General features: G+C 50.9%; 1 protein-coding gene across 14 annotated transcripts in view; it reads left to right on the top strand.

The window, feature by feature from the left end:
- Positions 1-21,242, top strand: part of STK32B (serine/threonine kinase 32B) — a 400,190-nt gene that overhangs the window by 308,924 nt on the left and 70,024 nt on the right. For all 14 annotated transcript variants that reach the window (XR_006217092.1, XM_042984951.1, XM_042984954.1 and 11 more), the window contains one exon: positions 14,251-14,288. Coding sequence is in view for 13 of the 14 variants with exons in the window: in XM_042984951.1 (XP_042840885.1) it covers positions 14,251-14,288 (38 nt within the window). In the remaining variant the exon portion in view is untranslated. The remainder of the gene's footprint in view (positions 1-14,250; positions 14,289-21,242) is intronic.

Consider the following 21,242-nt stretch of genomic DNA (forward strand, 5'->3'; position numbering starts at 1 on the left):
GTCATTGCGTCACACTGAGAGTAAAGATAGAAGGTTCTGGTCCCCCCCACCTCGCTGCATCCCCCCATGCCATCCCCCCCTGTTGTCCACAGTCTCCAGAGACCCCCACCCAACTGTCTCTCTCAAACAGGACCCTCCACTGCTCTCCCCTGATTTTCCCCCAGTGCCATGGTGCACAGTCTGACTCTGCCTGTTTACCTCCTTATGGCTACAATGTAAGCCATTGTTTATTGACTCTGGGTACCTTGTTTTGTTCACTGCCTTACACTCAGCACCCAGACCATTGCTGTCAGAGGGTGATGTCGATAAATGTGCTAGAATGCCCACAAGAGCTCACATCCGGTGTGACCCCAGAGCCCGGCCTGCTGCGTGGTGGTAAACTGTGGTCTGCAGGGAGGTGGGCTTAGGAAAAGCAAGTTCTCAGCGGTACAAAGAGCACTGGCCTTGGAGACAGATCAACCCTGACCTGAGCCCCATTGAAATGCACCTATTTGTGATTTAGAGAAAGCAGTCGAGCCTCTCATTATAATAAGAAGCACAATTATTTCTTAGGTGTCTTTTAGCCCTGAAATACCTTTGTCAGTGACTCAGATAAAATCCACGCTATTAGTTTTATGACAGTTGGGAAAATAAAGTTCAAATCCCACTCGTGGTGCCCTTCACGGGGGGACCCATGGAAGTCGGCAGGCAGAGGGCTGACCAGGCGGAGACTCAGCAGTGCTCCAGGCACGGGAAGCGTGTGCAGACACGTGGGCAGGTGGGTCAAGAGGCTCTGCCTCACCCAGAACGTGGACCAGAAAGAGCCGGAGGTGGGCATCAGAGGAGCTGGGTTCAAATCCAATTGCTGCTTTTTAAAATTTTTGTTAACATTTATTTATTTTTGAGAGAGAGAAAGAGAGGCAGAGCGCAAGCAGGGGCAGAGGCAGAGAGAGGGAGACACAGAACGCGAAGCAGGCTCCAGGCTCTGAGCTGTCAGCACAGAGTCTGACGCAGGGCTCGAACCCACGAACCACGAGATCGTGACCTGAGCCGTACGAAGGGGGAATTGCTGGTGCCCTCTAGACTTCAGTTCCTTGTTCAGAAAGAGAAGATAATGCCAGTTCTCTAGGGCTGTGAGGTGGATTAAGTGAATTACAGAAGGGAAGGGCTCTCATGAACTGTAAAACCGCGCACACCCAAGAGATGCTGCTGATCGTGTTGGTCCGCTCTGCTGTCTTCCTTTCTGCCGCATCCTGTTTCCTCTGAACTCCCTCGGGGTGGGGGTAATCATCACCATTTATTGAGCACCTACTATATGCTAGGGACTGAGCCAGGTCTTTTGCGTCTTTTTTATCCCCATTTTACAGATGAGGAAAACTGAGGCCCAGGTGGTAACAGAGTAAGGATTTAAACCATTGTCCGGGCCGAAACTTTTATCCATCGGCACAGGATGTCTGGGCAAGCGTCCTGTCCTTTTACGCGCTTTTCTTGTTTTCCATTTGCCGTGCAGTGGCTCTTGCCTTGAGTTGGCAGTCTGGCGGAGCGTGCTGACTCCGGGACAGACTGTTGCAATTTGAATTCTAGGAGCAACTGGAAAGTGATAACGCTGGGTTGGGTGGGTCTCCAGGGTCTTCATGGACCCTTCCTGACCTGACCGGGAAGGTGACCCCCTCATTGCATCTAGGGTGGCATGTTGGGTATGTTGTCAGGCTCACCCGTCCATGAAGGAATTAATTGAACCCGGTGCATCCTTGACCATGTTTGTGAACGCTGAAAGCTTCAAAAACCTCCACGAGATATACTTGGGGATAATTAGCTGGATGCGATTGCCGTAGTAACCAAGTTTACATTCAGGCCCCATGCAGAGACACAGCTCTTGAACTGGATTAATCAATGTCAACCATGCTGGTGTTTGTTCTTTGCAGGATTAAAGGGAAACGAACAACCCCCACGCACGGTTTGACCGGATGCTCTTTCTCCCCCAGATAATGAAGAGAAAGGAAAATGGCTGGGGTCACAGCATGAAGTTTTAGCTAGATGCAAGACAGAACTCCCTTACGAGGCTGTGTGCACATTTAAAAAATGCTTCTGTTAAACCAAGACGTGGGTCTCTAACTGGTCTATCCGGGCTCTACCACGGACTGACTGTGGCTCAGGGAAACGTCTCACTGCGCTCAGCCTGTTTGACTATCCGGGATCAGAGGATCACAGTATTGCCCATGTGTATGAGTTCGTGGGGGCTGCCATAGCAAAATGCCCCAGACAGCGTGGCTTTAAAAAAACAGAAATTTACTTTCTCACGGTCCTGGAGGCTGGAAATCTCCTGGAAGATCAAGATTGGTTGTCCTGAGGCCTCTATCTCTGGCGTGTACATGGTTGTCTTTTCCCCGTGTCTTCATAGGATCACCCCTCTGTGCATGTCTTAATCTCCTCTTCTTATAAAGACACCAGTTCAATTGGATTCGGGCCTGGCCTCGTGACCTCATTTTAACTTAATTGTTTATTTACAGACCCTGTCTCCAAATACAGTCACACTCTGAGGTCCTAAGGGTCAGTGCTTCAACACCTGACTCTGCAGGGGGACACGATACAGACTGAATCATGCCCCCGCCCCCACAATGCCATGTCTTAATCCCCCCAAACCTGTGAGTGTGACACCTTTATACAGCAAAAGGGACTTTGCATGTGTGACTAAGTTAAGGATCATGAGCTGGGAAAATTATCCTGGATGGTCTAGGTGGGTCCAGTATGACCGCAGGTGTCCTTATGAGAAGGAGGCGGGAGGTTCGGAGTCAGGAGAAGGGGGTGTACCTGCGGAGCAAGAGGCTGAGGGGAGGCGAGGAGGGGGAGCCAGTTAAGGAACGTGGGTGTCTCTAGAAGCCGAAGGGCAGGGAAACAGCTTCCCCCCTAGAGCTTCCGGAAGGAACACAGCCCTGTCGACACTTGATTTCAGCCTCTGAAGGCTCATTTTGGACTTCTGGCCCCCAGAACTGTACGAGAAAAAAATCCATTTTATTTTAGGTCACTAGGTTTGCAGTAACTTGTTACGGCTGCCCCAGAAAGCGCATCGGGTTTATGAGGGCAGATGGGGCCGCACGTGCTACGTGCCCGGAAGAGGCAGCCAGACTGACATCAGTCTGGGGCACGGGGCAGCAGGGAGGGGCCGTGGGCCAACGAGACACTACATCCCATAAACTGGGTGGCCTGAGACATGAATTGATTCTCTTACGGTTCAAAGTCCAAAATCGGGGCGCCTGGGTGGCTCAGGTAGTTAAGCATCCGACTTCGGCTCAGGTCATGATCTCATGGTTCATGAGTTCAGGCTCCACGTCGGGGTCTGTGCTGACAGCTCGGAGCCTGGAGCCTGCTTCGGATTCTGTGTCTCCCCTCCCTCTCTCTCTGCCCCTCCCCCACTTGTGCGCTCGCTCGCTCTCTCTCTCTCTCTCTCTCTCTCGCTCTCGCTCGCTCTCAAACATTAAAAAAAATTTTAAGTCCAAAATCAAGATGTCAACATGTTTGTTCCTTCTTGGGGCTGAGAGGGAGAACCCAGCCCCTCCCTCTGTCCCGGTGCCTGGCCGTCCCGGGCGACATTGGCCTGCAGATCTCCTCTGCAGTCTTCACCTCTGTCTTCACACGGCCTTCTCTGTTTGGATGTGAGTCTTTCCCTGTCTGTATATGGACACCAGTTGTTGGGTGTGGGGCTCTCCTCAAGCAGTGCCCCTTCCTCTTCATGACCTCTGCAAAGACACCATTTCCAGATGGCATCCCATTCACAGGTAGACACGAACTTGGGGGACACTCTTTGATCCACGGCAGTAGTGCGGGAGGGGATTGCAGTCGAACCGTGTCCTAAAACCTGCAGGTTGCTGGGTATGGGGGAGGCTGTGCCACTGAGAGACAAGACCAGGGACAGCTGGAGGACACAGGGCGCCACGGGAGTCTGCTCTGCTGGGCCCTGGCCTCTGGCCTCTGGTAGGGCGTGCTAGACACGTGTCCACGCATGGGCCTAGGTCTGTGACAATCACGCTGTAAGTTGTGTCCTTAGGACTGACTTTTCTAGGTTAAAATGTCTCCTCTTCTCCTCCTCCTGCTGTTCAACTACAGTGGGGTCCTTGGTAGTTTTCTTTAATGCCCTCGGCTGATGGATGTCCACGTTGACAACCACATCTCAGTGTTCACCTTTTATTTTTGAGATTATGTTAGAACTGGCCAGTGGCACCGGAGGTACCAGAGGGCCATTAAGGGGATTTATGTCAGAAGGGACAGAGTCAGATTTATGCCTTGTAAAGCCATTCGGGTCATAGTAGAAAAGAGGTGCGTCCTCGTGTGCGGGCGTTGTTATAAGGAAATGTATCCTGCAATACCAGTAACGTAATCGTATTTATCAAATCAGATGTTTATTACGCGCGTGCTTCTCCGGTTATTACTTACTGCTGCCTAGTATCGATTCTGGAAACTCCTGTGTGTTTTTTTTTTTCCTTGAGATTTTTTTTTTTCTCTCTCTCAGGCGGAGAACATTGATCTAGAGACCAGGCCACGTGCAACTGGGGTCTTACCTGCTAACATGTGACCTCTGACCTTCTGTGAATAGTTCTTTCTTCATCAGTACGATGGGAGCAGTGACATCCGCTAGAGATGTGTCAGAACTAAGTGAGGTGACATACGAAACGCTGCCATTGTACTGATGCAGAGTAAGCGCGGTCTGTGTTAAAGCCACGAAACGTGCATGGAATTGCCCCCGGCACACTGCTAGCTGGGGGGTGGGTGCAGGCTCCGCTCAAGCCGGCTAAGACGGAGGTCAGCAGTCAGGGTGACCCCCACCTACCCACCCCGAGCCCCAAAGATGGCTCCTTCTCTGCCCCCAGGGCCTGTTGTGTTAGCCCAGCCTGACCTTCGAAGCGTCTGGGCCTCCCTCTGCTAACAAAGAGCATGGCTCCCATGGGGATGGCCCTGTGCTGACCACTCCCCTGAATCCCCACCGAAATCAAGCGGGTCACGAGTGTCCGGCCAGACCAGAAGGAAAGCCCAAGAATTCGCTTTGCGTCCTAACCACCTACAGTTGGCTTCTTCCTCAAATAATGCCCCTCACGGGCGGCCCCCGCCTGCCTCTGTAAGCTCGTCTCCCCTGACCACAGCCTCTGCCGACCCCCCCACCTCCTGGGCCAGGCCAGGTCTGTCCTCCCTGTGCCCAGAGCTGCCCAGATGTCCTCCTTGGTGAACAGCGGGGAGTCACGGGAGTTCCTGGATCAGACGACGGGCTGGTTGAATTTGGGTATTGCAATAAAGGGCAGTTCCTACAAGAGGATGTACATTGAGTTGCTTTAACGACACCAAGAATGAAAGTGACTGAAGCAAACAAATCCTTCCCATGACTACGCGGATTGTGTGTCATGCGACTTGGAGTGAGGAAAAGCGGGCCCGCGGTGGCGGGTGCAGCGCCGGGGCCACGGGGCCGGCGAGAGGGGCGCTCAGGACTCGCTTCTTCCCACCTCCACCTGCTACCTCCGTGCACACCTCCCGTGTCCGCCCCTGGTGGTGAAATAGCCGCAGCTCTCATTCCCAAACGTGGCCCTTCTTCCATCCGGTTTTTCTTCGTTGCCGCAGAGGATTGCTGACGGAGGGCCTTCTGAAGTCCCTGCAGAGGGACACATGCAGAAATGCCCTTTCCGCCCTCCTTTGCAGTCAGGATCAGAGCTACTTCTGGTGCTGTTTTTTTTTTTTTTTTTAAATAGACAGTAAATTTCATATTAAAAAAATAAATAAAATAAAATAGCCCAGCTGACATTTTATGCTTTGTTTTATTTGGGGGCTGGAGAATAATTCAGGAGCAAGAACCAGGTTTTATAGCCTCGCCTGCGTCCTTGCCATCAAAGTGCCATTTTGCCCGGCTCTGAAATTATGGGCCTGTCCTCAGAAAACATCGTCACGGCCTTTCCATCCACGCGGAGCTCCTGATGCGCGTTCCGAACGCCCGAGCCCATTTGGAAGGGGATGATGTGCCGGCACGGAGATATCATCAATGAGAAAAATAGAGCGGGAGGGAACGGCCCTGAGTCCCGCGGCCCTACGGCTCTGATAAGATGCTCTGCCCAGAAAATGCTCTTATTAAATCCCAAGTGACTCGGGCTCTCTGGCTCCTCTGCGTGGCTTTGCCAGAGTCTGCCTGGTGATGCTCCTATGAAAGAGATCGCATTCACTTTCCCAGAAGCCAGGCGATGGGCCCGAGTGCTCCCCAGCTCCATTTAAACAGCAGGGATAGTGACCTGTCGCTTATTTCTGCACTCCTTCGGCACAGGGAGGCCTGCCATCAGCAGGACCGCGTTGGCTTTTCCCAGCAGCAGCCAGAGAGGGGGCGATTTCCATTTTCCCGGTGAGGGAGCGAGGCTCATGTCGCCCTAGGTCATAGTGTGTCGGTTTTCCATTGCCGGCTAACAAACAGCTACTAATTTAGCAGTTCACACGGTTCACATTTATTCCCTCAGCTTCCGTGGGTCAGGCCCCCGGCACGGCTGAGCTGGCCCGTCTGCTCAGGGTGCCACAAAGCTGCAGACTAGGTACCCACGGGCTGTGCTCGTTCCTGGACCTCCGCCAAGCTCCCACGGTTGTGGACAGACCAGAACGCGTCCCTGCGGCTGCAGGCTGAGCTCCCGTTTTCTCGTTGGCTCTCAGCTGCTGGAGGTACCCGCGACTCCCGCCCTGGGTCCCGCGCACATATGACAGTGCCCATCCTCAGAGCCAGCAAGGGAGGATCCCTCACTCCAGCCTGATGGAAACGGAATCGGAGAGAATGGAATCTCGGGGGTGACACCTGTCTCCTTCGTCACATTCCCTCGGCTGGACCCGCGTCATAGGTCAGATGATCCGCTCTCTCTCCGACAGAGTCGGCCACCTCACCTGCAAAACGAGGGCTTGCTCCCAGGTTGCCCGTGACTGACGCTTTCTTGATGTCAACCTAACATCAGCTCTTCTGGAAGTCCTTCTGTGACCTCCCATCAACAGCAGGACCGCTTTTGGTTTCTAGATGTCCAAAGCACTCGTCCCAACTTGTGACGGGTCATTTATTCACGAGCTTCCTGGCCCGTCTCCCTTCCTGGAGCTCAAGCTCCATTCAGCTGGATCCGTCTTGTTTGGTCTTATGTCCCCCGTGACCACAGAGGGGACACCCCATAAATGCTGGAGAACCGTTGATTCACCTCCAGGCTAAGAGCCGGCACAGAGGGAACGTGTGCATGTGTCAGATTTACCCTGCAGCATGAAGGGCGCGGGAGCACAGGCAGGGGTCACCCTGGTGGGTGGCCCCAGGGGGCAGGGCTGGGAGCCCAGGCTGTCTGCTCGTGAGAAGGACTCACCGGACAGATAGCCTCTCTCTCTAGTTTGCCAGGCTGCTCACCTCTGTGCCCTGTTCGGTCCTCTTGATGTGAGAGACGGTGAACGGGGCTTTTCAGGGGTGGCGGCAGACTCTGTGGGCAGGGGCCTGTCTGAGGTCACCCTGTGGTCTGTGGGGGACCCCGGCTGCCACTGGAGATCGGCCAGCCCCCTCCATCAGCTCCCCTTCTGCCGGTTGTGTTAGCTTCCTAATTACCACAAAATCTGTGGCATAAAACGACATGAATTTATTATCTCACACTTCTGGCTAGAAGACTGAAATTAAGGTGTCAGCCATACCGAGCCTCTCCGGAAGCTCTGGGGAGACATCTTTCCTGCTTCTTCCAGCTTCTGGTGGCTCCTGGTGCTGCTGGGCTTATGGCCACGTCTCTCCAAATGCTGGCCGTGTCTTCACAAGCTCTTCTGTCCTTCATGTCTGTGTGTCCAAATCTCCCTCCCCTCTCTCTTGTAAAGACAGAAACCATTGGACTGAGGACCCACCCTAAACCCAAGATGGTTTTATCTTGGGATCCTTAACTAATTCCACCTGCAAAGGTGGTGTTTCCAAATAAAGTCACATTCTCAAGTTCTGGGTAGATACGAATATTGGGGGGACACTATTCACCCCACTCCACGAGGTGCCATCTCCTTAGGTCTGCCCCCATCTCGCGTTGACTCTGACACCCTGATCCCTACTGTCTGAATGCACCTGGCTGTTGCTTCTCCAGCAGCCCCCTTCAGTCTTCCCCTGGCTTCGTGGCCTCACTCACTCCTGCACTACAGGAGACCCAGCCCACGCGTGTCTCAGCCCCATGGATTCTGAGCTTCGTGTGGGAGGGACTATGTGCTGAGTCCCTGCAACCCTAGCTCTCGGGCGTTTGCAAAATGTTGGTGGGAAGAAAAGGAAGAGGAGGAGGAGAGAGAGAGGGAGGAAGAGAAGGGGGTAGGTGCAAAGCCCCGAGAGAGCACCTTTAGCATCAGAGGAGGCCATGGTCCCTGCAAGCATCTTGAGGCTTATGCTCCGTGAGCCATGGCCACCTCCTCCCCCATCCCCACCCCCCAAATAAGGTCACGCCAGGCCTTACAAGATCGCTTTAACATTCGCTGTTCTGTCTCCTTTTTTTTTTTAATGCTTATTTATTTTGGGGAGAGAGAGAGTGTGAGCGGGGCAGGGGCAGACAGAGAGGGAGACACAGAATCCGAAGCAGCTCCAGGCTCCGAGCTGTCAGCCCAGACCCGATGCGGGGTGCAAACCCATGAACTGCGAGATCATGACACAAGCCGAAGTTGGACACTTAACTGACTGAGCCACCCAGGTGCCCCTCTCCATTCTTGACAAGTACTTAGTTCCCCCTTTTTTTTTTTTAACATGAAATTTACTGTCAAATTGGTTTCCATACAACACTCAGTGCTCACCAACAGGTGCCCTCCTCAATGCCCATCACCCGCTTTCCCCTCCCTCCCACCCCCCCATCAACCCTCAGTTTATACTCAGTTTTTAAGAGTCTCTTATGGTTTGGCTCTCTCCCTCTCTAACTTTTTTTTTTCCTTCCCCTCCCCCACGGTCTTCTTTTAAGTTTCTCAGGATCCACATAAGAGTGAAAGCATACGGTATCTGTCTTTCTCTGTATGATTTATTTCACTTAGCATAACACTCTCCAGTTCATCCATGTTGCTACAAAAGGCCAGATTGCATTCTTTCTCATTGTCACGTAGTATTCCATTGCATATACAAACCACAATTTCTTTATCCATTCATCAGTTGATGGACATTTTAGCTCTTTCCATAATTTGGCTGTTGTTGAAAGTGCTGGGGTACAAGTGCCCCTATGCATCAGCACCCCTGTATCCCTTGGGTAAATTCCTAGCAGTGCTATTGCTGGGTCATAGGGTAGATCTATTTTTAATTTTTTGAGGAACCTCCACACTGTTTTCCAGAGCGGCTGCACCAGTTTGCATTCCCACCAGCAGTGCAAAAGGGTTCCCGTTTCTCCACATCCTCTCCAGCATCTATGGGCTCCTGATATGTTCATTTTGGCCACTCTGACTGGCGTGAGGTGATATCTCGGTGTGGTTTTGATTTGTATTTCCCTGATGAGGAGTGACATTGAGCATCTTTTCATGTGCCTGTTGGCCATCTAGATGTCTTCTTTAGAAAAGTGTCTGTTCATGTTTTCTGCCCATTTCCTCACTGGATTATTTGTTTTTCAGGTGTGGAGTTTGGTGAGTTCTTTATAGATTTTGGATGCTAGCCCTTTGTCTGATATGTCATTTGCAAATATCTTTTCCCATTCTTTCGGTTGCCTTTTAGTTTTGTTGATTGTTTCCTTTGCAGTGCAGAACCTTTTTATCTTCATGAGGTCCCAATAGTTCACTTTTGCTTTTAATTCCCTTGCCTTTGGAGATGTGTCTAGTAAGAAATTGCTACGGCTGAGGTCAGAGAGGTCTTTTCCTGCTTTCTCCTCTAGGGTTTTGATGGTTTCCTGTCTCACATTCAGGTCTTTATCCATTTTGGGTTTATTTTTATGAATGGTGTAAGAAAGTGGCCTAGTTTCATTCTTCTGCATGTTGCTGTCCAGTTCTCCCAGCACCATTTGTTAAAGAGACTGTGTTTTTTCCATTGGATATTCTTGCCTGCTTTGTCAAAGATTAGCTGGCCATACTTTTGTGGGTCCAATCCTGGAGTCTCTAGTCCATTGGTCTATGTGTCTGTTTTTGTGCCAATACCATGCTGTCTTGATGATTACAGCTTTATAGTAGAGGCTGAAGTCTGGGATTGTGATACCTCCTGCTTTGGTCTTCTTCAGTATTACTTTGGCTATTCATAGCTGAGAACTTCCCTGATCTGGGGAAGGAAAAAGGCATGAAATCCAAGAGGCACAGAGAACACCCTTCAGAGGTAACTTGAATTGGTCTTCTACACAACATATCATAGTGAAACTGGCAAAATACAAGGATAAAGAGAAAATTCTGAAAGCAGCTAGGGATAAACGCGCTGTAACATATAAAGGGAGACCGATAAGGCTAGTGGCAGACCTATCTACTGAAACTTGGCAGGCCAGAAAGGAATGGCAAAAAAATCTTCAATGTGATGAACAGAAAAAATATGCAGCCGAGAATCCTTTATCCAGCAAGTCTGTCATTCAGAATACAAGGAGAGAGAAAGGTCTTCCCAAACAAACAAAAACTGAAGGAATTCATCACCACTAAACCAGCCTTACAAGAGATCCTAAGGGGGATTCTGTGAGTGAAATGTTGCAAGGACCATAAAGGACCAGAGACATCACTACAAGCAGGAAACCTACAGACATGACAATGACTCTAAACCTGTATCTTTCTATAATAACACTGAATATAAATGCACTAAATGCTCCAATCAAAAGACATAGGGTATCAAAATGGATTTTTTAAAAAAGACCCATCTATTTGCTGTCTACAAGAGACTCATTTTAGATCTGAGGACACCTTCAGATTGAAAGTGAGGGGGTGGAGAACGATCTATCATGCTATTGGAAGTCAAAAGAAAGATGGAGTAGCCATACTTATATCAGACAAACTAGACTTTAAAGACTGTAACAAGAGATGAAGAAGGGCATTATATATTAATTACAGGATCTATCCATCAGGAAGAGCTAACAATTATAAATGTCTATGTGCCGGATACGGGAGCCCCCAAATACATAAAACAATCACAAACATAAGCAACCTTATTGATAAGAATGTGGTAATTGCAGGGGACTTTAATACCCCACTTACATGGGATCTAGATGGCTAGATCATCTAGACACAGGATCAATAAAGAAACAAGGGCCCCGAATGATACATTGGATCAGATGGACTTGACAGATATATTTAAAACTCTGCATCCCAAAGCAACAGAATATACTTTCTTCTCAAGTGCACGTGGAACATTCTCCAAGATAGATCACATACTGGGTCACAAACCAGCCCTTCATAAGTATAGAAGAATTGAGATCATAGCATGAACACTTTCCGACCACAATGCTATGAAACTTGAAATCAACCACAGGAAAAAGTCTGGAAAACCTCCAAAAGCATGGAGGTTAAAGAACACCCTACTAAAGAATGAATGGGTCAACCAGACAATTAGAGAAGAAATTAAAAAATATATGGAAACAAAGGAAAATGAAAATACAACAATCCAAACGCTTTGGGATGCAGCGAAGGCAGTCCTGAGAGGAAAATACATTGCAATCCAGGCCTATCTCAAGAAACAAGAAAAATCCCAAATACAAAATCTAACAGCACACCTAAAGGAACTAGAAGCAGAACAGCAAAGAAACCCCAAATCCAGAAGAAGAAGAGAAATAATAAAGATCAGAGAAGAAATAAACAATATAGAATCTAAAAAAAACTGTAGAGCAGATCAATGAAACCAAGAGTTGGTTTTTTGACAAAATAAACAAAATTGATAAACCTCCAGCCAGGCTTCTCAAAAAGAAAAGGGAGATGACCCAAATAGATAAAATCATGAATGAAAATGGAATGATTACAACCAATCCCTCAGAAATACAAGCAATTATCAGGGAATACTATGAAAAATTATATGCCAACAAACTGGACAACCTAGAAGAAATGGACAAATTCCTAGGCACCCACACACTTCCAAAACTCAAACAGGAAGAAATAGAAAACTTGAACAGACCCTTAACCAGCAAAGAAATTGAATCAGTCATCAAAAATCTCCCAACAAATAAGAGTCCAGGACCAGACGGCTTCCCTGGGGAATTCTACTCTACCAGACATTTAAAGCAGAGATAATACCTATCCTTCTCAAGCTGTTCCAAAAATTAGAAAGGGAAGGAAAACTTCCAGACTCATTCTATGAAGCCAGCATTACTTGGATTCCTAAACCAGACAGAGACCCAGCAAAAAAAGAGAACTATAGGCCAATATCCCTGATGAATATGGATGCAAAAATTCTCAATAAGATACTAGCAAATCGAATTCAACAGCATGTAAAAAGAATTATTCACCATGATCAAGTGGGATTCATTCCTGGGCTGCAGGGCTGGTTCAACATTCGCAAATAGTTCCCCTTTTCTTGAGAGCCCTACTGGGAGGCGCCGTGTGTGGGTACCAAGTGTTTGTTGGTTTGAAGCACAAACCCTTGACCCTGGGTCTTCTGCCCTTTGTTTTAATTTCATAAGTTTTCAAGCTTATCCTTCCCATGGGGACTCCATGAATCATCTCTGTCCACTGTGGATGTTTTGTGAACTCGGCAGTGGTGGGGGCAGGGTGGTAAATTCCATTTTCAGAATGCTCGTCAATATTCAAGGCTCGAAAAGTCACAGTGGAACTAAAAGTTTAAATATATAGGTTGAGTGTTTCTTTCATCCCCAAAGCCATAGACACTGCACTGCATGATTACAAATAACCAGCATCTGTTTTCAGGTACAGTTACTAGTTGATAAACTCAGGAGCAAATGTTTCCTATTTTGAAGCAAGTTGTTATTAGTCTCAGAGGATTGGGCATTTATCATAAATGAATGAGTGGGGTTTGCATTTCTAAAGGCTGTGGTTTTAATACCGAGCTTCGGGGAGTGTATGCATGTTCATGATAAGTACATCGGGGCTGAAGATGTCAGTTGAGTTTCTCAAAGGCTTTTGTTGTTGTTGTTGTTGTTACATTTATTCTTCTATTCCTCCCTCATCCGTGTTTCCTGTGTGTTGACAAAGACTCCTTCTCCTCAACCAAACTTCATGCAGGCTCTTCTGAGTTCTTCTGCAACTCGTCCTCCGCTTTCGGGCTTTGTTGTTCCCCTTTGCGTTGTCCAGTCTTAGGGAGGACCGTGATGTTGGTTTTGCCAGAAGCGTCCATCCTCCACATCTGGTCAGGTGCCTCATCCTCCAGGTGATGTCCAGTGCCCCAGCCTGCCTTTGGCAAGAGTCCTCTAGCGGGTGGCTTTACCCAGAATCCCCCTCCCTTGATGTTTCCAGTTAGTAACTTTGCATCCATGACCCCCACCTGCTCCTTGGCTGTAAATTCCCACTTTGTCCGTGATGCGTTCGGAATTGAGGCCAGGTCTCCCCTGCTGCAGTTGTCCCGAGTATAGTCTGTTCTTGCACTCTGACTACTGTCCAGCTCTGATTTTTCTCTGACAGAGTCTACTGACGACAGGCATCGTGCTAGGCACGTGGTGCAGAGGTGAAGAAGGCAAGCTCGTGCCTTGAATAAGCATGACTTGGAGTAGGAAGTCCTCTGCTCTAATGGCGAGGTTCGGCAGAACTTTCCAGAAAGTCGCCCGCCCCCACCCTAAAAAAGACCAGCAAACTTTCTCCCCAGAGGATCAGATAATAAACATTTTAGGCTTTCGGGGCCACATCAGTCTCTGTAGTACATCCTTTTGGTTTTGCTTTTTGTGCGTGTTTTGTTTTTATGACTCCTGAGAGATGTAAAAGCCCTTCTTAGCCTCGCAGGCTGCACAAAAACTGGCTGAGGGCTGGGTGTGGCTGATCTCTGACCTAAACAAGTTGACAGTCTTCCTGAACCTCCTTCCCGTGTCTGTAGAGCAGAGACCGTCACCCCCAGGGGGGTTACATAGCAAGGTGGGAGGGCTACAGTCCATCAGGAGGGGGGGAGCGTCTATGCAGGTGCTCAATGAGCAGATACTCCTAGGAGTCTCAAAACCAGAAATTGTCAAGAACATTCAGGAAGAAGGTATTCCCACAGTCGACTTCCAGTTCCAGGAAACGAGAAGGAAGCAAGAGCACAGGTGCTCTGTCATCCTAGTAATTACTCCCCTGCCCCCTGAGATGTCGTGCCAAGGGAGAGACAGGCACGCTGGGTGTTGCCAGGCGTTCGTCCCCAAGTGTCATGTTTGTTATGTGCTCATCAATAGACTCCAGGAATCACATTTTCAGCCTCTTTGTTTTCTCTTACAGAGACATCAAGCCAGACAACATACTGCTGGATGAACACGGTAAGCCTGTTACGTGTGTTTTATAGGGACACTTGCAGTGGGGAGTCTGAGGCTCTGGGAAACCGCGGTCCTGGGGCGTTGGATTTGAGGGTTGGCTAGAAAGCCTTTTTTTGGTTTAATTCTGGTGGGTGAACATCTGTGTGATTTCCGGCCCGTGTCCTGAGCAGTGAGCCGAGCCCAACGTATTTGAAGGTTTCATGGCCGACCACATAGCTATTCTTGTCCTGATGTGAGGAGGACGGGGCAGAGGTGGGAATGGGATGTAGGGCTGGAGAGCTCCCCCACCTGTGGACCTGCAGCTTCAGGAAATGTACTTACCTCTCCGAGCCTCAAGCTTGTCTTCTGTAAAACATAAAATGGTGTCCACTTTCCAGATTCTCATGGAAATCAAAGGGCATCATATGTGCCTCGCAAGCCCGAAATCCATAATCCACCACGCTTTAATCCATCCCTTATCCTGGCTTCTCGAGCTTTCATGTGCGTGTAGACCCTGATTCAGTAAGTTTCAGGTGGGGCCCGGATTCTGCATTTTAAGAGCTCCCGGGTGAAGCCAACGCTGCTGGTCGGTGGACCCCATTTGGAGAAGGAGGGCTGTCTATGTCCAACTTTGGTCCCTGGGAGTCTCTGCGGAGACTTGGTAAGAATTAAAGGCCATTCCCTGTCTTGCTTCGGCAGGCCTGGGCCTCTGTGCTTTGGCTCACTCCCAGGGATGTGACGCCCATCAGAGTCGGGCCCGTAAGTCCAGGGCGTGGCCCAGCAATGCACAGTTCGGCCGATCTGACAGTCACCTGTAGCCTTGAACACTGACTTTGCTGACATGGCTTTGGGGGCTCAGCCCCCAAGGGCTTTGGGGAAGACGGGGTGGAGTCAGCAGCTGGGGAGTTTTCTGAGGTGCTCCTGTGTCGTGCAGGGGTGAGACTGCTGCCTCTTCCACGCAGCTCCTCCCAGCCTCCCTCCCCGACCCCAGGAGGTAGAGGCTGTGGCTCCTTCTAGAAGCCTCTCTGGAAGCCTGTTTGTGTCACCGGTGAGGCTCAGGGAATCCTACCTCATTGTGTAAGCTCCTTGGTATAAGGAGGTGGAGAGCAGAGCAGGAGCGGTGGAACCTGGGCTCGAACCTCCTGCCAGAAGCTGAAACCGGCCTGGGTGCTTTGGGGCGGTGGGTTGAAATGCCTGTACTCCGGACCGGAGGGTCAGTGATGACCTCAAGACACCAGGGGGCCTGGGCAGAGCTGAGGATACAGATCCCGGCTCCAGTTAGTGTATACCAGTCAGGATCCCCGGATGTGGAGCTCAGCTGACCCCCCGGCTCTCCGTGTGTCTTCGGCAAGTTACTCCACCTCTGTGAGCCCTGGCTTTCCCAGCGGTGAGGCAGAAGCGGGGCGGCGCGGCGGGCACGGTGACCGTGGAAGACAGACAGTGAGGGTCCGCCCCTGTCACGCCAGCAGGACCTAAAAGGTGCTCCCTCAACCGCTCCCTGCCCCTTCTCTGCTCAGGGCAGGGTGGGTGGGATCACAGAGGCAGGTGAACACGACTTAACCGGAAGAACTCAGCCATTTTATCTGTGAGGAAATGAGACCCAGGCCTGTGCGACTCCACAGTTCATACGTGATCGGGCCACTGGTTCCTGTAGCCACTGCGCGCAAAGACACAGGCGTGCAGCCTTCCCTGTGTCTCCTTGTTCCTGAGCTCTGGATCTCCATCCATCCCTCTCCTCCTTCCCTTTGACGCTCATTCTCAGCTCTCCACTCGGCCCCTTTCCCCTCTCCTTCCAGACCAGACCTACCCCCCCCAGATCTCTGAGTGCCCCATTCTTCACCCCTCCCACATGGTTTCACGTGTCCTGACCCTGCCTCTGGCTTTGCAGCATCCCACACACTCCCCAAGGGCCTGTGGACCGACCTTCTTGACCCTACTCTAAGCTCCTGTTTCACAGGGCCGTCTCCTCTTGGTGTTGAGACCCAGCGCTGAAACACTACTTCATACTAAAGAGTGAATGACACCTTCCCCCACCTCCAACTTTTAACATTCCTTTTAACTGCCTTTTTAGGCAGTGCAGGAGGGAAGTCGAGGAGCAGGGAATTCTCTACAAAACACACAGGTCTTCTCCCTAAGAGCCTGTGGTCATGGTCCCTCTTTTCCTGATTTACATTAGGAGCCACTCGTCAGCTTTTTTTCCCTCTTAGTTATTGTTGCCTTTAACTGTACTGAGGTGTGACTGGCAAAGAAGACTTGTATATGCTGAGGTTGCACAATGTGATTTTTTTAAAGGTGTGCAACATGGTGCTTTAATGTAGGTATACATTTTGAAATGATTAGCCCAATCACGTTAATTAACATATCCATCACCTCATCTTTGTATTCTGTGTATGGTAACATTTAAGATTCACCTTCTTAGCTGAGTTCAAAAATACAATCGAGTGTTCCGAGCCACAGTCGCCAGGATGAACATTAGATCCCCTAACCTTGTGCTAATTGCATTACAAAAAAAGTTTACAAAACGGATGCTCGTGTTGCTATTTAAAGAGTCTGACCGTGGATCTCATCGACTGTCTTCCCCGTTGGCTGTGTTTACAATGGAATATAAACATAATGAAATACACGCATTCCTAGTTTCTTAATAACGTTCAAGTTCTGCTGGTTACACAAAATCCGAGGCTCTCGTACGAGCTTTTCTGCTCCCTCAGTGTCTCCTATGCTTTCTGATCCTTCAGACTGGGTTTAATCCTTCCAGACAGGCACTGGCATTCTGTCCTGAGACTTGGGGCCTCTTGGCCAGCAGCAAAGGCAGAGACAGATCATACCTGGAGCAAAATGAAGTTGAAGGCAGGTAGAACATCTTAGGGGAGTGCGGGGAGGAGTGTCGGGCGTGTGTTAGGCCTGAGGACAAACAGCTCAAGGAAATGGGGTCTTAAAGTTGCAAAGGGGACGGGGAGGGGGAGGGTTACATCCTTCTCTATTGGGAAAATAATGCTGCGCAATCAATAACCGCATGACTTTAATGCACAAACAGGAAGCATCTAGTAAGCTCCCAGGTCTGCGGGGGTTAAGCTCTTACAGGCAGGGCTCCATCCTAAGACTGAGGTCAGGTGGGGTCAGCCAGGCTGGTGACGTTGGCCGTGCTCACGCCTGAGGGTTGCCTGCTTCCGGCTGGCACATCCCGGCCTTGGCCGGGCAACTCAGCCCTGCCCCTCCGGGCTCTCCCTCCAGCAGCCCAGCCCCGCGTGGCCTCTCAAGGCTGCAGTAGAAACAGGGGCACGGAAAGCCCGGCCCCTCGAGCTCGCCCCTGTGTCACATTTGCTCCCGTCCCAGTGGGCAAAGCGTGTCATGGGCCGACCTAGAGGAGGGGTGGGGGCACCGCACGGCGCATGGCTACATGGGTGAGACAGCAGGGGAAGAGCTGTGTGAACCGATGCCATCCTCTGGAGGAAGCAGGTGGAAACGGGAAAGCTGCCGGCACAGGTGGGCCAGTGAGTCTTGCCACCTGAGTCTTTCCCGGGCTTCGCCAAAGACGAGCAGAGTCAAGCGTCAGAAAACCCTGCCTTTCTGCCTGGGTGTCCCTGAGGGCCCTGGTTCGGCATTCGCTGCTGTTGACTGAGTTCTGGAAAGCGACACCTTCACTTTTGCGCACCTGCCACAGGCTGCCCGTCGTGCCAGGTGATCCAAAGGACATAGGCCGAGCCCCACCCACGGAAGTGATTCCTCTTGCAGGAGACAGTGGTGCGTGGGGGGATTTTCAAGGTACCTGGTGGTTCTGAGGTCAGTGCTGGGCCAGGGCAGGGGCCGGGCCGTGCGAAAGCGGAGGGACTGGGCTGCGGGCTTCCTGGGTCCTGCCTGTGTTCACAGGGCACTTGGGGGCGAGTGGGGACGCTCCGCTGCCGGAGGCCATGAGACCCCACACAGTTCACACTTTCACAACTGGCGGTGGAGGGTGGAGCTCGCGTGGGCGGGAGACACCTGCCCTCAATCTTGGGCATCAGGTGACACAGCAGCCACGGCAGCCGAGTTTGCTTTCCTCTCCTTGTATTAACCGTGCCTTTTCTTCCTGACTTCTGATGCCCGACTTCTTCACACTCAGGGCCACTATCACCTGCCCCAGTCACCCCAGGGCCAGGCCCCAGACGAGCAGGGATGGTCCCTGCACCCCAGAGCTGCTGAAATCATGCAGGCCGACCAGTCCTAACCCTGCCTGCCCTGCCTCACTCACTCCTTCCCACAGAAACCACCAGAAAGCCCCCTGCCCACATTTTCGCCCTTCTCCCTCAGCCTCGCGGCCGACCCTGATCTCCTCCACGCGGCCCCATGACGCGGTGGACCCCCTTCTCTTGGGTATATCCAAGAACAAACTATCCTTTCAGTGGCAGTTGTCTCCTGGTCTGTTGGCCTTACTGTACCTCAGATGTCCCATTAATTGATGTATTTTAGAGCAGTCCTTAACTGAACTCGTCTCAAAGAATTCACCCTCCATTGCTGACATATTTATTGATGATTGTGAGGGGCACTCGCCGAAACGGTAGCAGGCAGGAGCACAGACTCGCCCTCTCCCTTGTCAAAACGCTTTCCAGGCTTCCTCCGTCGCCCCTGGAGGCAGAGACCCCAGGGCAGCAACAAGGTGGGCGCATGTTGTTTCCGAAGCCTCGGAAGCGGAGAAGGAAGTGTGGGGGGCCGGGGTCTTTCCAAGTCGGAGGGGCCATGGCGTGTCATTATGTAGACAGGGTCCCGAGCGTTTCAGGACGGAGTGCGGGAGTGGGGTTGAGATCTGCTCTGGGGGTCCTTGGGAGGTGGTAGGTAATGCGGTTCTTTTCAGAAGGGCCGCAGGGAAAGGTCGGTCCTCGTGCAGCACGGTGCCAGGGGAGAGTCGTTTAGCCTCAGCACGGGAGTCTCTGAAAGCCCCCAGTACACATCCCCTGTCTCAGTTTCCTACGGCTGCTGCAACAAAGTCCCACAGATGGAGAGGCTCCAACAGCAGAAATGTATTTTCTCCTACTGTTGGAGGCTGGAAGTCCAAGGTCAAGGTGGGGACGGGGCTGTGTCCCCTCTGAGGCACCAGGGACGGTCCGTTCCTGTTCTCTCCGTGAGCTTCTGCCGGTCCCCGGGCTGGGGCAGTGTAATTCCAAACTCCACGTGGCATTCTCCCCAGGTGCATGTCTGTGTGCAAGAACACCAGGCTTACTGGATCAGGGGCCCACCCCACCCGCTTCCGTGTGACCTCGTCTTAACCGGTTACATCTGCCATGGCCCTACCCAAATGGAGTCACCTCCTGAACTAACGGGAGTTAGGACTTCAACATACGAATTTGGAGGGCGGGGGAACATCGCAGCCCCATCGTCTCCGTATGGGATTTTAACAAATGAAAAATAAAGCAAGGAGGTGGCAGATAGGGGCCAAGATATCACCTCTTTGCTGACAAAAGCTTGACTTTGTGTGAGTCAAAAGGGCTTCCTTCTCCAAGACCCCAGCGAGGGGAAGATTCACCTCCCAGATCCCCACCCGCGTGGGGTAAGAGACTGTTCATATAAGACCAGCAGAGGGGCCTGCATCTGCCCAGGCAGAGCTAAACTGAGTAAAGCTAGTTTGTTCATCCCAAAATGACCCTTCACATAACCTCTGTTCCTCCCTTGGGGGACAGTGAGGAAGGGGTGGAGGAGGGCCAAGGGTCTACGGACGTGAGATCCTTCCTTGTGACATCATGAGTTTCTAGGTCTCTGGGGACACGGGGTCCAAATTCCTGCTCTGCCTGGTGATCCCCTAATTGCTCCTGGTTTTCAGAACAGTGTTGGACACCGGGCTGAGGCCCACGTGGCCTGGCCCCCGGCTTCAGGGTGCACATGTGTGTGGAGGGGAGGCTTTCGTCCTGGAGTGAGTCCAGGAGGGTGACCTGTGGGGATAGCGGCGACCTGGCCATCCCCTGACCTGGAGGGAAGGCAGCTCCGTCGCTGGCCAGCAGCACACCCCTTGTGCACACACCGGTCTGGGCGGCAGTGCCCTCGCGAGAAAGCGGCTTGGTGAAGAAGGGGGGTGGTGAGCCTCGGGGTCAAACCCGCCTGGGGCTTGGATTCTGGCTCTAAGACCTCGGGCTGGACACTCAGTTCCTAGCTGCTAACACCAGTGATGAGGCCACCTTAACAAAAGTCCTGCCTCCGCGAAGACCCCTGTCTATCCAGCTCGTCCATCCTTTGGCTTTGCCCCAGACAGCTGACCTCTGCTTTCTTTCCACCTTCCAAACCTCTCCTGAGCGCAGCTCGCTGGCAGAACACAAATCTCATCCAGAACCCAAGGTGTAAGAGAGTCAGGAAATGTGGATCTCCCCTCTCTCTGGCCCTTGGGATACAGGAAGTAGCAAAGGACGGAGTGGAACGTGGTGAACGTAGCACAGTGTATGCGCTTGGCGAACCGCTAGTTGTACACCTGAAACGAATGGAACCTTGTGTGTTAGCCATGGGGAGGAAGGGAAGTAGGGAGGGAGGGAAAGAGAAGGGAAGGGAAGCAAGAAAGAAAAGCAAAGGGAAGAAAAGAGAGAGGGAGAGAGAGAAAGGAAAGAAGGAAGGAGAAGGGAGAGAAGAAAGAAAGAAAGAGAGAAAGAAAGGAAAGAAAGAGAAAGGAAGAAAGAAAAAGAAAGAAAGGAAAGAAAGAAAGAGAGAGAAAGAAAGAAAAGAAAGAAAGAAAGAAAGAAAGGAAAGAAAGAAAAGAAAGAAAGAGAGAAAGAGAAAAAGAAAGAAAGAAAAGAAAGAAAGAGAAAGAAAAGAAAGAAGAAAGAGAGAGAGAAAGAGAAAGAAAAGAAAGAAGAAAAGAAAGAGAAAGAAAAGAAAGAGAGAGAAAGAAAGAAAGAAAGAAAGAAGAGAAAGAAAGAGAAAGAAAGAAAAGAAAAGAGAGAAAGAAAGGAAAGAAAGAAAAGAAAGAGAAAGAAAGAAAGAAAAGAAAGAGAAAGAGAAAGAAAAGAAAGAAGAGAGAAAGGA

The sequence above is a fragment of the Panthera tigris genome, chromosome B1 (genome assembly GCF_018350195.1).
Source record: "Panthera tigris isolate Pti1 chromosome B1, P.tigris_Pti1_mat1.1, whole genome shotgun sequence".
NCBI classification, from domain to species: Eukaryota; Metazoa; Chordata; class Mammalia; order Carnivora; family Felidae; genus Panthera; species Panthera tigris.